The 15,801-nt window shown below is 52.3% G+C and overlaps 7 protein-coding genes across 7 annotated transcripts; 4 read left to right on the plus strand and 3 right to left on the minus strand.

Moving 5' to 3' along the window:
* Positions 1-374: 374 nt before the first annotated feature.
* On the plus strand, positions 375-2,804 carry Z519_06111 (uncharacterized protein; the record flags this gene model as incomplete). The annotated part of the gene is made up of 1 exon (XM_016763851.1): positions 375-2,804. One exon carries the CDS (start codon positions 375-377, stop codon positions 2,802-2,804), a length of 2,430 nt encoding a protein of 809 aa, XP_016620175.1.
* A 1,286-nt stretch (positions 2,805-4,090) lies between these two features.
* Positions 4,091-6,223, minus strand: Z519_06112 (uncharacterized protein; the record flags this gene model as incomplete). Its single annotated transcript, XM_016763852.1, has 1 exon — positions 4,091-6,223. One exon carries the CDS (start codon positions 6,221-6,223, stop codon positions 4,091-4,093), a length of 2,133 nt encoding a protein of 710 aa, XP_016620176.1.
* A 452-nt stretch (positions 6,224-6,675) lies between these two features.
* On the plus strand, positions 6,676-8,174 carry Z519_06113 (uncharacterized protein; the record flags this gene model as incomplete). The annotated part of the gene is made up of 2 exons (XM_016763853.1): positions 6,676-6,706; positions 6,769-8,174. 2 exons carry the CDS (start codon positions 6,676-6,678, stop codon positions 8,172-8,174), a joined length of 1,437 nt encoding a protein of 478 aa, XP_016620177.1.
* A 478-nt stretch (positions 8,175-8,652) lies between these two features.
* On the plus strand, positions 8,653-9,663 carry Z519_06114 (uncharacterized protein; the record flags this gene model as incomplete). The annotated part of the gene is made up of 1 exon (XM_016763854.1): positions 8,653-9,663. One exon carries the CDS (start codon positions 8,653-8,655, stop codon positions 9,661-9,663), a length of 1,011 nt encoding a protein of 336 aa, XP_016620178.1.
* A 778-nt stretch (positions 9,664-10,441) lies between these two features.
* On the plus strand, positions 10,442-12,987 carry Z519_06115 (uncharacterized protein; the record flags this gene model as incomplete). Its single annotated transcript, XM_016763855.1, has 2 exons — positions 10,442-10,553; positions 10,604-12,987. 2 exons carry the CDS (start codon positions 10,442-10,444, stop codon positions 12,985-12,987), a joined length of 2,496 nt encoding a protein of 831 aa, XP_016620179.1.
* Positions 12,988-13,486: 499 nt separating this feature from the next.
* Z519_06116 (uncharacterized protein) lies at positions 13,487-14,324 on the minus strand (the record flags this gene model as incomplete). Its single annotated transcript, XM_016763856.1, has 2 exons — positions 13,487-13,884; positions 13,913-14,324. 2 exons carry the CDS (start codon positions 14,322-14,324, stop codon positions 13,487-13,489), a joined length of 810 nt encoding a protein of 269 aa, XP_016620180.1.
* Positions 14,325-14,354: 30 nt separating this feature from the next.
* Z519_06117 (uncharacterized protein) lies at positions 14,355-15,419 on the minus strand (the record flags this gene model as incomplete). The annotated part of the gene is made up of 1 exon (XM_016763857.1): positions 14,355-15,419. One exon carries the CDS (start codon positions 15,417-15,419, stop codon positions 14,355-14,357), a length of 1,065 nt encoding a protein of 354 aa, XP_016620181.1.
* Between the last annotated feature and the right edge of the window lie 382 nt (positions 15,420-15,801).

Raw genomic sequence — 15,801 nt, forward strand, 5'->3', positions numbered from 1 at the left:
TACCAAAAGTGATAGGGATTATTCATGAGGTGATAATGGTAAAGATGTGAGACGGCCAGGACGGCGAACGGATTCGAGTTTGGGCCACCAGCGCTAATGACCAGGCTGCTGGAAGTTGATTTGGTGATTGCCATTTCGGGTTTAGTCCAGGAACCACTGACAAGTTCTTGGCAGTGACTGCGCCGCGACGTCATTGTGACCTGATCATCCCAACAAAATACCGAGTACTCCGTAGAAATACCTCCAACACCGTCAACACCAACCCTCATGAGGCTCTTCGTCTAACCCCCAGCCTTAGTCTCTCACACAATCACACACACAAGCATGGAATTTGACATCTGCTAATCCCCTTTTCATGCAGCGCTCTTCTGAATATGAGCGCTGCGAGGCTTTTCCTCAATTCGAGCTACCTGCGCTACTCCGCCTTTGCCGCAGTCGCTTGCGCCGGTGTTCACAGCTCAACGCGCAGGTCCAATCCAATCAAGCTCGACAGCCCTCCAGGCGCCCATGTCCCTCAAGATGCATCTCTCATAGCCTACGCTCGCCGTGTACAAAGCCACTATGCGCAAGCTGACAACCCCAAACGCGCCACCAAAAGAGGGGACTCAACCATCATTGACAGAACAAACGACCCTGATCACTATGCCCCCGCCTTTGAAAGCGATGACGAAAATGCTTGGGCCTCCTTCTCGAGGAACTTCCACAATGTAAAAGAAGGTATTGCAAGGATAGACTGGAGCACTGTCGGCGACAAGATCACCGACTGGGTTGTGCCAAACTGGGCCAAGGCCCTTCCTGATGGATTTCAAAAGCTTCAATTCGAACTCTCGATGCAGCCAGGAACGCTGGCAGATCAGATCTGGCAGGAGGCGCATGACCCTTGCATCAATCCGGAAATCGAGTGGAACGCTACCGTTCGTGTTGGAGACACTCTTGGCAAGGATGAATTGGAGTTTCGGCGCAAAAGGAAGCAGCATGTAGTAAAGGCATTGGCAAAATATCTCGGTCTCGACGAGAACGAAATCCACCCCGATGACGTGCCGACTATTGCGATCTGTGGTAGTGGTGGTGGTCTGCGGGCAATGGTGGCCGGCACAAGCAGCTATCTCTCTGCTCAAGAGGCCGGTCTGTTTGATTGTGTCACATACACCGCCGGAGTCAGCGGCAGCTGCTGGCTGCAGACGCTATTCTATTCCTCCCTGGGTAAGCAAGATCACAGGCAACTCCTTAAGCACATAAAGTCGCGGATTGGGACCCATATTGCTTTTCCTCCGCCGGCATTGAAGCTAGTCACAAGTGCTCCGACCAACAAGTTCATCCTCAGTGGCTTCGTCGAGAAGCTAAAAGGTGATCCTGGTGCTTCCTTTGGTCTCGTGGATGTCTACAGTCTCTTGCTGGCTGCGAGGCTTCTGGTACCACATGGCGATCTCGACGTTAATGATCAAGATCTGAAATTGTCAAATCAACGAATATACATTGAGAATGGTGAATTCCCTATGCCCATATACACTGCCGTCCGACACGAAATCCCTGTGGACGTGGAGGAGGAGAAGGAATCTAGAGACAACCTGGCTCTCAAGCAAAAGATCAAGGAGAAAGCCAGGAAGGAGGCATGGTTCCAATGGATAGAGATGCACCCATGGGAGGTGTGGTGTGAAGAGTTTGGTGCTGGCATACCAACTTGGAGCTTGGGTCGACCTTTCAAAAATGGGCGAAATCTATTGCTCGACACCGGTGTCGCCCTGCCAGAAATCCGGCAAAGTCTTCTTCTTGGAATTTGGGGGTCGGCCTTTTGCGCTACATTGGCGCACTACTACAAAGAGATCAAGCCCGCTTTGATCGGCATGGTGGGATTCGAGGGGGTGAATCTCCTGGTTGAAGAGAAGAACGAAGACCTCATCAAGATTCACCCCATCGATCCGGCCACTATTCCGAATTTCGTGTACGGCATGGAAGGCCAACTCCCCCCGACTTGTCCAGACTCTGTCTTCAAAAATGATCACCTCCAGCTGATGGACGCTGGAATGAGCAATAATCTGCCCATTTACCCTCTCTTACGGCCTGGCCGGGACGTCGACGTCTTGATAGCGTTCGATGCGTCCGCAGATATTCAAAAGGAAAATTGGCTCTCCGTGGTCGACGGGTACGCCAAACAGCGAGGCATCAAAGGATGGCCCGTCGGTGCAGGATGGCCGAAGAAATCATCGAAACCTCAGGAGAATGCCAAAGCACTTGAACAAGCACAAGCAACCTCCCCGCAAGAAGCAGCCACGAAACTCGCTGCAGCGAGGGAGGAAGATCGCGAGAATAAAGCTGCGAAAAAGGACAACACTCCGGAGAGCCCTACGACCGGCTCCGATCCAGACGCGGCGAGCACACTGGGCCCGTGCACCGTCTGGGTAGGCAGCACAGCCGAAAGATCCAGCGATGAAGAACCACCGCCCTCAAAAAGTCTCAACTGGGATGCCGGTGACAGGGAAGGCTCCGCGTCTTTTCACCTGATGCAGCCGGATGCCGGTATTGCCGTAATCTACTTCCCTCTCCTTCCACATCCCGATGTCCCAAACGTCGACCCCGATAAATCCGACTTCATGAGTACCTGGAATTTCATATATACGCCCGATCAGGTGGATAGTGTGGTGGAGCTCGCGAGGAGGAATTTTGGGGAAGGTGAGGAAAGGGTGAGGAGCACTGTAAGGGCCGTTTATGAGAGGAAGAAGAAGGCGAGAATGGAGAAAGAAGGGAGGAAGACCACCAGGGAATGGAAAGGGCGAATAAAAAGAATAGGGAACAGTTTTGTGTGAGGTGAGACTGCATTGATGACGGCCAAGATGCCCGACTGTGTACGCCGTGCTCTGTTCCGTCTCGAATGTCTCGAGGTGTGACTAGACGAGGTTCCAAATCTAGAGTTTAGAGATTCTACTATAAGAAGCCCCTGAAACGGATGTGATATACGGCTTATCCCTTACACGATAGCAAATACTCTAGAAATGTCTTCAAGAATGAACAAACCATTTCACAAGACCATTCATCATGCATGAAGAGAACCTCTACTTCTATACCCGGCAATGTTCTCAAGACCTACCCTCTAGATAGACCCTCCCAGTCCAGTCCAGTCCGATCGAACGAGATAGAATAAATGGACCGTGAAAAGAAACAAAAATTGCCTTCTAACGCTAACGTGCTGATGTGAACCAAACCACACCAGCGCCTCCTCGATCCCTTCCCCTGATCTATGAGCCATGGTATATAACATCGAAGAATGGTTGAAAAATACATGCATACGTACATGAGGCAGGACATGGATGGATGGGTGGTTCTCGATCTCGGCACTTTTCACTTCATGCCACATAGGCAGGGGGTTGTGCAACGCAGCGCAAAGCAATGCAACACGACGCAATACATCGCACCGCACCGCAACGCACCGCACTGTGCCGCCACCATGCACCCACCATCGTATCGGATCGTTCGTGGTCGGTCTCGCCGTCTATGATAGCCGTGCCACCAGTGCAGTTTGGAAGACCCGACTAAATCAGCCGTCCCGTCATGTAGACTTCTTTCCGTCCCAGGGCATTGTTTTTCGACGTCGAGTTCAAGCTTCAGCATAAGCTTGAGCATGAGCTTCGTCGAGAAAGCGACTTCCTAACCATTATTGAGTCTGAGCATCGTGCGCTGAGTTTTGCTGGCGATTTTACCCCGTAGCTAGCTTGTGACAATGACTTTCTGGGGTTCTCCGCTTCCATTGTGCCCACTGCTTTGGCATGCAACGGAGGCAAGCGCAAGGCACGTGTCGTCCAGACAGTGGTCTCGGTATGACTGTCAACACCTTTGACGGTTCATTGGGAGATGGTTTCGGCAAAGCAAAGCGTGGCTGGCTGCAGTGTGCAAGTCAATCGCTTTGAGGCGCTAATAAGAGGCCACCATGCTCATCCTTTGCTTCTTTCCCAGTTCATGCTTGCAACCGATATCCTCCCCTTCTTTACAAGGGAAAATGCATCCGCCTAAAATTAGAGCAGCGTCTGACAGAAAAGAGGATTGGAGACTCTCTTTGCGCCATGGCTTTTCATGCTCACTTGCGCCATAGTCTTGTTCACACGGGCGGATCGCCTTCTCCTTTCTTATTACCTTTGATCGATTCGATGAACTCTTTGGCCCATTCTTTCGCTTTTTGGAGCTCTTCGTGGAGAAAGTTCCACCAGCTTCCTTTCTTTGCTCCCTCCTCTTCATTGGGGGTTGTCCCATTCCCCGTCGTCTCATCTTCTGGCGTCTCGTCTACTTCAGGTTCAGTTGGAACGTCAACTGAAGCCTCTTGTCCATTTTCAGGTTCCGTTGGATGGTTAACTGGAAAATTCGGACTGCCATCAGGAGTATCTTCCTCTTGATGTTTCTCTTCGTCGACTGGATCCGCAATTACCTCCGATCCTGGTGTATCACCCTCGGAATGCAACCCCTCGGTCTGCAAGGGAAGCCTTAATGTCCCATTGTTCGCCTGCGGGGCAATCCCCAACGAATCACACATGATATTGTACACCTCGATATTCTGAAAAACGGGCACTCGGCTGTTGGGTGCATGTGGGAATGCAGGGCCCCTAGCCACAAAGATAGCTCTCATAAGCGGGTGCTCGTGATCATAGCCGTGCAGACCTTTCGGTGCATATTCTTTGCCCGTACTCAATGCTTCGGCGACGTCAAAATCGGATTTTTCCACAACTGCCCAGCCGGTTTTTGGAATGATCCACAAAGGGGCGATGCGGGCGTTTTGGGTGAAATGATAGCGCTCCGGCATGGTCTCGAGAGTGTAGACTTCAAAACTGCCTGCCTTTGCTGCTTCTTTAGAGAGCTGCTCGTAAAGTATGGGGAGATCGCGGGCTGGGTTCTTGAGACGCAGGCCCCGAAGAGGCCAGCCATCGATATGATCAACCAAGGACATGTCCATGAGATCGTCAAGTTGAATAAGTCGATTTGTGGAAGTAGTAGCCATTCCATGGTCAGAGACAATTACGAGATTGACAATTTCGGTAAGATTGCGCGCAAGAAGGCCCTCAATTAGCAAGGTCAACATGCTGTCGACATCTGCAATGGTTGCTCTGATCTCTGTACTGTTTGGACCGTAGAGATGCCCGTCCGCGTCAACGTTCGGCACGTATGCAGCGATGAACTGTGGTCGTAAGTCCTCATGCGCGGCAGCAGCCTCGTCATCATCACCAGGTAGATCGAGCCACTGTAGAACCCTGTCGACTTTACGAGACAATACTTCACTGCCGTTGTACTTGTCCACATATGTCGGCTCCACGTCAGGGATATGGGCCTCAGAGCCCGGCCACATGTGAATCGCAGAACGGACGCCCTGATGCTCGGCCGTCACCCACAGTGGCTCTCCATTCCACCACTTTGGTTGCATCGAGACATTGATGTTGGTGTACCAGAACTCTTCCTGCAGCACGGGATCCCAAAATTGGTTGCTGACAACACCGTGACTTTCAGGATACAGGCCAGTCACCAGGGTGAAATGGTTGGGAAAGGTCACAGATGGGAATGATGGGAGCATGTATTTAGGGGATACACCGCTCGCGATAAAGGCATGAAGCGCTGGGGTAATGTTGCGATTGAGAAAATCAGCGCGGAAGCCATCAAGAGATATAAGTATTGTTGTGGGTCTGAAGATATGCGTCCCGTTGTTGTATCTGGTAAGTCGGTGAGCCGTGGGCGCGAGAGGGTGTTTCTTCATAGAGGCCTTGTAGGCACCGAACAGCAGGGCGACGAAGAGTCCAACGATGGCCAGATAGATCATGGTCAGGCGTCCACGATGGGATTTTCTGGGAGCATGTCTGTCCCACTTTGTACCCTCGAACTCGGTGTCCGTGGAGGACTGAGAGCTGGTGTCTTTGAACCCGCTTTCCATCTCAAACATTTTGTCTGAAGATTCCATTCCACTTCTCCTCGACTTCTTGCGCCTGTGCCTCCGAACTTTGGCGGCAGTGCTTGCTGCATCTTGCCTTCCTTCGCGGAACCCAAACACGGCTCGTGCTGTCTCCAGTCCCGAAGGTTTCTGCAAAAGCCTCTCATGCTCTTCAGTCTCTTTCAGAATATCTCTATCGCCCTCCTTGACATGGCCTGCAGCCTCCAATTCGACTTCGGTGTCAGATCCTGAATCGGAGGGAACAACAACGGCGTCTGCATCGTAGTGTTTCTCGGACAGGAAACCATCGCGCTCACGGGCCATGTCGGTTTGTTCTCGAGTTGAATAATGCTTCGACAAGGCGAGTATAGCCGGCTTTTGCTAAGGAGTCATCTCTGGTCAGATGGGTGCAGCGGGCAAAGGAGTGGCATGTCACACAGCCTCACGATTGACCCCTTGATTCAAAAGGCATGGGCCGCGAGGTGATCATCGGAACTCGGATATATATTTAATCCGAGAAGCCTTGCCAACTCATAAGTGGATCCCAGCCTTGTGGCAGCCCCTTTTTCCCTCGCATCCTAGTGAGCTGTTCAGCGAGTCCACAACATCCCCGTGCCGAAATGAATGTCTGAAATTAAATGTGGCGGTGCAATGGCACCCGCACAGACCGGCTGTAACAGGCAACAGTCAAATGCTTGTACTAAAGGCTCGAGTTTGGATGTCGATGCGCCCATGAAGAGATTCAACCATCTGCGTTGCTGTTCCACGATCGAAAAATGGAGCACTTTGAGAAGTTGCGCGCAGTTGGTACGTTGACCATGTCCAATCTGAGATATCCCATTCTATGAGACTGACCGAAACCTTGTAAGGCAGGCTGGAGCGCTACTCAACAGCCCGCCATGACTTGAAGTTCTATCTTGGCCCCGCTGTCACTGCCTCGTACAGGCTCCCGAAGGGCCATTCTCAGCCGCTGAAAGACTGCATCTATAAGGCTTTGGGAGATGTCATAGCTCAACATCCTATTCTCTCGGCGATTCCTGTAGACGAGAGTACCCAGAATCCGTACTTCGTTCGTCTACCAGAGATTCAACTCCGAAAATGTGTCTTCTTCCGAGAACGCCGACTCGATTATGATCTCGACGCGGATGTTGAGCGGGACATTGAATTAGATGAGCTCCTCAGCACTCAACACAGTGTCCCTTACGAACCGCCAAATCCTTTTTGGCGGGTACATATCCTGACGAGCTCTGCTCATCCCTCTCAGTTTACTGCATCTTTTTTGTACCACCATGCCCTAGGCGACGGAGCCTCGGGAATGGCGTTCCACAGATCCTTCCATAGCGCTTTGTCCAAGTCCCTCTCCATCTCTCCAGCAGACCTACATTCGACCTCAGTAATCCCTTCACCTTCAACACCATTACTTCCCGCCCTCGAATCACTACACCCATTACCCGTCTCAACCTGGCATCTCCTCACTATTCTCTTCAAAAACAACATCTGGTCCGTCCGCGACCTCGGTCTATGGACAGGCTCCAAGTGCGCCGCACCTTTTGGACAATCATGCGTTCGACATGTCGCTTTTTCGGCCCGAAGCTCAATAGCGTTCAAGACTCTCTGCCGTGAGAATGGCACGACTATTACCGGCGCACTTCAGACACTGATCGCCGGCGCGCTCTTTGCCCATCTACCCGAGAAATTCACCAAGCTCGTATGTACCGGTGCGCTTTCAGCCCGTCGATTTCTGCCTGTGGATGCCAGGATTACAGACGATAGCATGGGCGTCTGGATCCTGGACATGTCCGAAACTTATACACGAGATCGCTTCCCCCAACACGGCAACTCAGGACAAGGAGGACGAGATCTTTTACCATGGACCGAAGCCCGGCGCTCCCGCCAGAACATTGAGCGCGTCTTAAGCTTGAAAGGCCAGAATGCAGGTGTTGGGCTGCTAGGGTATGTGAATGATTACCAACAAGAGTTGTTTCTATCCAAGGTTGGCAAAGACAGGGACTCGAGCTTTGAAGTGTCCAATCTAGGACTATTCAAGCCAGCGGCGCCGGCAGAGGAAGATGAAAGGGTGGCAATAAGGAGGATGGTATTCACCCAGAGCGCCGGGGTTACGGCTAGTGCGATTCAAGTGTCTGTAATCACTGGGGCAGATGGGTGCCTGGTGCTGGGAGTCTCGTGGCAGAAGGGAATTGTGGACGATGGACTTGTTGAGAAGGCCATGCAAGCCGTGAACGCAGAGGTGAAACGCCTAGTAGGCACTGGTTGAGTCGACGCAGGACATGGTATCATCAGTGAGTTATTATGGACACGCTCACTCTGTACATACAAGGATAGATCTGTAGATTTTACCGACCAATGTCCTCGATAACATTGTACACTGTACAACGTTCTTTATATAGTTGTATTTAGAATTTAATCAGGGGGTCAAAGCAAAGCAAAAGTACCACTTCCATCATCTTGATTCTTGGGGTGGCTTTTGGCGCCCTAGCAGATAGAAAATTGGGGGCATTTTCCCAATCTGGCACTATCCTTCGAGATGACGCGAAATGAAAACATTGAAGGCTGAAAAGGGCTCTCGGAGAGAGAAATACCCTTTAAGACCCCCCTCTAGTTCCGCCCTCGCTCTTCTGCGCTGTTTTCCTCATTCCTCAGCGGACAGCGCACGAAGCTACAGACCGATCATAACGATATCCCAGAATCAAGCCAGGACAGCGATATAGACGCGGCTCGGCGGTTAGCACACGATGTTTCACCGACGGCCTGCACCCCAGAGCCTCGATCAAATCCGCCTTGCTCGTCGACAGGCAGAAAGACAACTCGTCGCTACCCTCGGTCCTCTTCACGGCGACTTGGAAGAATTCTACACCTTTGTACCGCTCCCCGATGGCCATAGAGGAGAGCTGAAAGTTGTGCGGCACAAATTGGGAGCCCAAAGTCAGGCCTTTACATTGGGATCCGTTGATGCTGCTGCAGCTGGTACAGGGAGCAACGGCAATAGTGATCGTCCATTTATCGTCCTCTTCCACGGAGGAGGGTTCTCAAATGGCAGTGTCGATTACATGACTCGCCCAGCGCGAGACTTTGCGATCGAGTTCAACGCTGTGGTTGTGTCTGCGACGTATCGGCTTGCTCCCGAGTATCCATTTCCTGTCCCGATGCAAGATGCATGGGATACCTTGGTGTGGCTTTCTCAACACGCCAGGGAATTTGGCGCAAACCCTCAACAAGGCTTCGTGGTCGGTGGGGTCTCAGCTGGAGGGACTATGGCGGCTGTTTTAACACAGTTGGCGCAGGATCGCGGTCTTACGCCACCACTCACCGGCGCATTCGTGTCCATCCCTCTTCTGCTCGTAAAGGAGATTGTTCCCGAAAAGTACAAAAAGGAATGGACTTCGATGGAAGACAACAAGAACAATCCATCCTTGAATCGGGACACCATTCGAAATATCATCCGCACACTCGACCCGGATGTCAGGTCTCCCCTATTTTCACCGTTCAATAGCAGGAATCCGCACGTGGGATTACCACCGACATACGTGCATGTAGGTGGAATGGATGTCCTGAGGGATGACGGCTTAGTCTACGAGAGGGCGTTGAGAGATAACGGCGTGCAGACGCGGTGTGACATATTTCCTGATCTGGGCCATGTTGCTTGGACGATTTATGCCACAGAGTACTCTCGACTACGATTGGGGCCAAAGATGACGGGAGCGATGAGATGGCTGTTGAGCCGGGAAGGATCGAACAGGGTTTAGAAGGCGACAGCTGGATTTGGAAGAAGTGCTTCATTGGCTGTCAATCTTTGCGGCAATTGTTTCAGACATGGGTTGAAAGCATGCGAGGTGATAAAACAACTCCTGACGGTTCAGTCGACTCCTTAAGCCTCAAGGAGCTTAGTAGTGATGTGGTAACTGCTTACCCGTTTTTGCACTGCTTGACAAGACTCCTCCTCGGTGTACTTCACAGTACGCACCTCGTCAGCCAAACTAGCCTTCATGATTTCGAGCGGATCATGGCCACATTTCCTGAATATTTTCAGTCGTGAATCGAATTTGAAGAATCAGATGTAAATTGCGTTTCTGGCCCATACTGTCGCAGTATGGCTTGAGTGGGCGTGCGGCTGAGACAGTCGACTGGTGCATCCACTCGTTTTGGCCATCTCTGGGCTTGCCTGCCGCGATAATAATGCCTCGAGGAGAAATGCTGCTAATCCGTAACTGTCGAGCCAGGATTGGCCAGCTAGTGGACAGCTTGCGCTTTCGAATTCAGATTGTGGTAGCCCAGAGAATAACATGTGGCTATGAGATCCTAGAAGCAGCTCAGCCTCGTCCGCCAGATATGGTTTAGTGCATGAGGGGTCGATTCTTATGTAACCACGAAAAGTGGGGAGTTTCGCGTACCCCCACACAACACGAAAAGAAATAATTTCTCGAAACCCATTTTGCTGCAGTTAGTGAAGCCCAGTTCTGGATAAGACCTGGTATGTCATTGCCTTACAGATTCAAAGCAGGAGGCACTGGAAGCAATGCTGCAATGGCACACACCACTACTTCTGTTCATCACCACAGAAGTACGACAAAAGTCGACCACAAACCGTTCAAATCGCGGTTTGCCTCCAAGAGCGCCTTGAAGGATCAAGCCAAAGGTGTGAATGGCGTTCCCCGGAAGAAAGAGTTCGCACTGACTCCATTACAGGAAAAATTGAGAGCCAGCGGCCAGAGAGAGGCGAGAGAAAGACTCCTCACCAACAAGTCATGTCGAAATTGGCCAGACGTAACCAAGCGAAGCAACTGCGCATGCACCACAAGGATAAGAAGGAGGGAGAGGAGATCATATTCCAAGGTGCCGATGGAGCAGCAAAACACATTGCGGTCGTGCCACTCTCCGTCGACATCGACCCGTACTCGACCATCAGAATATTGAATGAAAGTGTCGACGTTTCGGACTCCAATGTCTCCTCCGGAACGGTCCCCGTTCGAGTCGATCGCTTTCGCCGCAATCTCCTCTATTTACCGGCTAAATTCGACCTGCTGAACGCTCTGGACATTTGCAAGCTCGCGGACTGGGTAATTTTCGTTCTAGACGCGGAGCAAAAGTACGGCGAAGAGGAGGACTTATTTCTGAGATCGCTTGAAGGCCAAGGCATCACCAATGTCACTGCTGTCGTGAATAATCTGGATCAGAAAGTACCAGGGCCCAAGAAGATGCGACACCTGACAGAGATGAACATCGGTCTGGGTCGTTATTTTCCCGCCCTTGACAAATTGTCTAGCTTGGACAGTAAATCAGATTGCACTAACCTTGTTCGCCGACTTTGCACCGCTTCGACGCGAGGAATCCGCTGGCGGGATGACAGGAGCTGGATGCTGATTGAGCAAGCCAATTGGGGTCAACAAATGGATGAAACGGTGGCCACCACCAGCGTGACGCTAGTCGGGACGATTCGAGGAAAAGCATTGAATCCGGATCGCCTGGTCCATGTCCCAGGCTGGGGAGACTTTGAGATTTCTTTGGTCCGACAGGTGCCCCGCCAAGGGCAGAAGAGGAAGGCAGAGGAGATGGACGCAGATGAACCCGTCAAGGAATGGAAACCCACCGCGGACCAAGACGATCTTGCAGAATTGGCGCCTGAGCAGGCGGAAACGCAGGATTTGGCGAGTAGTGTGGCCACCACCGAGCACAAAGGCGTCCTACTCGATGATCATCACTATTTCTCTGACGACAACTCCCATATGCCTCCTCCGCCCAAGAAGCTACCCCCGGGGACTTCCGACTACCAAGCAGCCTGGTTCCTGGATGACGTCTCAGACTCGGAATCCGACATGCCCGATGACGAAGATCGAGACGGAGACGTGGCGATGGACGCCGAGCAAGGGCCGCTAGACACTGAAAACGGTGGCGGAATGGTCCCCACCAACGCAGAAGACGGCGAAAGCGTTATCGAAACGAAACCACCTTCCGAATATCCGCAGTCTGAAATGAACATCGACAACGACGACAATGATGATGCTCCACTCGAGGCCGAAGAAGAAGCGCGCCAACTCGAAGAATTCCGCGTCAGTCGCAGGAAGAAGGAAGCCGAGGAAGACCTCGAGTTCCCGGACGAAATCGAACTGCACCCGGACGTCCTCGCTCGCGAGAGACTCGCGAAATACCGCGGCCTGAAGAGCCTGAGGACAAGCGAGTGGAACCACGCCGAGGACGCCCCCTACGAGCCAGCAGAGTACAAGCGCCTGCTGCAAGTGCCGGAGTACAGGAAGTCGTACAACAGCGTCATGAAAGAGTCCTTGGCGGGTGACGTGCTGGCTGGCACGAAGGTCGAGATCGAGCTGCGCGACGTACCGATTTCGCTACAATCTAGTGCACCGCAGCCGTCGTCCATGTTCTCGCTCCTCAGACACGAACACAAGCACGCCGTCATCAACCTCAACGTGACGCTGCGCTCAGACCTCGAAGAGCCAATCAAATCCAAGGATGAACTGATCGTCCAGATCGGCCATCGCCGACTGCTCGTCAACCCGGTCTTCTCAGGAGCAGGCCAGACGCCGAACGATGTCCACAAATTCGACCGCTTCTTGCACCCGGGGCGGACTGCCATCGCGACATTCATAGGTCCGCTGACATGGGGCTCTGTTCCTGTGCTCGTCTTCCAACGTCGCTGGCCTCACCTGTCACCAGACACAGCAGCAGCGCCAGCGCTAATCGACTCACAATCCAACACCCTAGTATCCTCTACACCATCCCAATCGGCACTCCGCCTAGTCGGAACCGCGACGACGCTCCCACCATCCTCGACACGCGTGGTCGCCAAGCGCGTTGTATTGACGGGCCACCCTTACAAGATCCACAAGAAGCTGGTGACGGTGCGGTACATGTTCTTCAACCGTGCGGATGTGCAGTGGTTCGCGGCCCTGCCGCTCTTCACCAAGCGGGGGCGCCAGGGTTTCGTCAAGGAACCACTGGGCACGCACGGGTACTTCAAGGCCACGTTTGACGGGCGCATTGGGCCGCTCGACGCCGTCGCCGTCGCGCTGTATAAGAGGGTGTGGCCGCGGCCGTCGCACGTGTGGGAAGGGTGAAATGACTGGTGCGGATTTGATCAACGTTTGGTGGTGCTAGGAGCTACTTGGAGGTCGAGGGGAGGGTGGAGCCAAGGGAGAGTCCTGTTCGCATGTGTGATGCGTTGAAATGATGTTGATGGTCCGTGATGACTGGAAATGATAATGGCATGCTACGACTCTGACGAATCCTATCGAGAATAGAGTATAGAACACGGGGGCAGAATGGCCTGTCTTGTCTGCCTCTTTGAATAAATAAATACTTTGTTTGCCCGTCAAGAACCCATCCTCTCTCCTCTCGCGAGCGCCTGACCGACCCAGACCGAAGCACATAATCTCGTTGCTTGCAGTTTCCTAGAGTCCTTTGACCACGTAGCAAGTCCCCAGGTCTCCCAAGCCCAATAAATACTACCGGCGAGACAGTTCCCGCCGAAACTCGGCACAATCCGACACAGTCTCTTGCTCAGCTGCGAAAGGTCTTCATTGACCATATTGTCAAGCTAAGCCGGGACTTGTCTCATCACTTTTGTAGCGGCCTAAAAGATTCAAAAAATTCCATCATATACCACTGGTTCTGTTCTCTGGCGTATCTCACGGCACTTTTGCAAACTTCCGAAATGGGCCTGGGTCCATCGTAATAGTTATCCAGGAGCAACTTCACCATGTCGATGCGTCTCCGTTCTGCTGCTCCTTCAATTGCTCGTCTGCCTCCGTAGGGACTTGGGTCGACATCTATGTGAGCGCCGTGTTCCAGAAGAATTTGGGCGATGCGCAAGTACGACTTGAATGCGGCTCCTTGTAGAGTTGTGACACCAAAGAGTGGAGCTGCTGGAGCGTTTACTTCTGCTCCTTCTGCTAGCAGATACTGGACGAATTCGACATCGCGCGGCATTGGTTTTGTGACCCAATTCGATGAGTCTGCGAGCACAACTCAGTCTTACCGCACGATGTTGATGGTCGGTATGCTTGAGTGCGGCCCGCAGAGGAGTATCCACGCCACTGGCGAGCAGTAAATCCATTATTTCAGCTCTCCCGCGAAACTTTTGGTCGTCTAGAGATTCGCTAAAAGTGTAAACCAAAGGATATCCCATGTAGACATCGACTCGAAACGATATCAGAAGGCGGGCCATCTGGATATCTCCGCTGTAACAGGCTTCCTCAAGAGCAAACAAGTCACCCCGTTGCGGCCGTCCGGCCTCCTGGAGCTCGCTGTTACCAAGTTGGCCCAGATATGGATCCGCCCTATTACGACGCAGCATGTTCGTGATTTCAAGGTCTGAGTTTGCGACCGAAATAATTAGGGGCGATAATCTTCGCGGGTCATCAGGGTCACTGCTGCAGTAGATGTCGCTGCGCATGATGGAGTTGACATCAGCCCCTTTAGCTTATTAATATTCGACAATGTCTTTGCGTTTCGGTGCAACAGCCACATGCAGTGCAGTCATACCGCGAGTCCCCCAAGGCTGGTTCTTAGAAATGTCAGGTTTGTTCAGATCAGCTCCGCCATTGCACAGGCAGGTTACGGCATCCAGGTTGCCGACAGCAACTGCCCAATGCAGAGGAGGTAATGAGCACGTCGTTAGCATATCATCGATATCAAAGACAGGAAGCGGGAACTCTAGCTCCTCGTCCAGTGCGGGCATTGGATACGCATCGTTGGCATCTGCGCCCCATTCAAGCAAGAGAGACATGAGCGCCAAATCTTGACTCAAAATCGCTGCTGTCAACGGCGAGGAGCCATCCCTGCACTTTGCGTTCGGAGACACTCCGTCACGCAACAGCCTAAGTGTCCGCTCATAGTCATGATGTTTGACGAACCCTTGAAGAATCGTCGTGGCGTGATTTGGAACAGAGGAACAGTCACGCTTTGCACCCGCCCTTCGCAGGTCAAATATGGCACCAAATCCTCGTTCGGGTGCTTGGTGAAGTGCTGTGCCTCCCCATCTTCCCATTGAGCCCCAATCCAGGTCTGCCCCAGCAGAAGTAATCCGCTGCACCAATTTCTCATTTCCTGACCACACTGCGGCCTCAAGAGACGATAGGCCGCTTTCTTCCACCTCTGCTGGGTTGACCATTGCACCCCGCCTGATCAATAAGTCGACAGGAGCATCTCTCCCATGGCATGCTGCGAGTGACAAAGGAGGCGTGCCATATACTGGATTCATTGTTGCCCCCTTGCTCAAGAGATATTTCGTCATCTCTGGATCTTCAAGGCCTGCTGCGGCTTGTATTGGGAAGTCGATGAGAATTTGACTGTTCTCGTCGATAGAATGGAATCTCCAAAGCCGAGACTCTTCAATAACTTGTTTCCTTTTAGCTGTTTCGAGGATGCCCAATGCCGACCAATTTGGGTCTGCGCCATATTCAACCAGTAACTTGACCATGTTCAGGCCCGCACACTCGACAGCAACGACGAGAGGCGACTTGTAAAAGTAGCTGGTCCAGGCTTCCATGATTCCCCCGTGTCCGCGTGTTAATGAACCATTTGGATTTGCCCCTTTTCGAGAAGGAGTCTGACCATTTCGACATCACGAGAACATATCGCTGCGCAAAGAGGGGTCAACCGCCTCGCACGGTCGAGGTGAGTCAAGTAGTCAGGTAGAAATCCGCAACATTCGTCCACTGACGCACCGTGTCGGAGGAGCATCTCAACCGTTTCCTTGCTAGCGCCGTGACATATTGCCTGTGTAATCACAGGACTAGTTGGCACTACCAGTATTGATACTCGTGACTTCAGCAGTAGGGGAAAGATTTCGTCAACCCTGCGCGAAAGGATAGCAGCGCTAATGGCACATTCGTTCCTCGCCCACCCAAACTCAGCGCTGCAATAAAACC

This window comes from Cladophialophora bantiana (genome assembly GCF_000835475.1).
Source record: "Cladophialophora bantiana CBS 173.52 unplaced genomic scaffold supercont1.8, whole genome shotgun sequence".
Classification (NCBI taxonomy): Eukaryota; Fungi; Ascomycota; class Eurotiomycetes; order Chaetothyriales; family Herpotrichiellaceae; genus Cladophialophora; species Cladophialophora bantiana.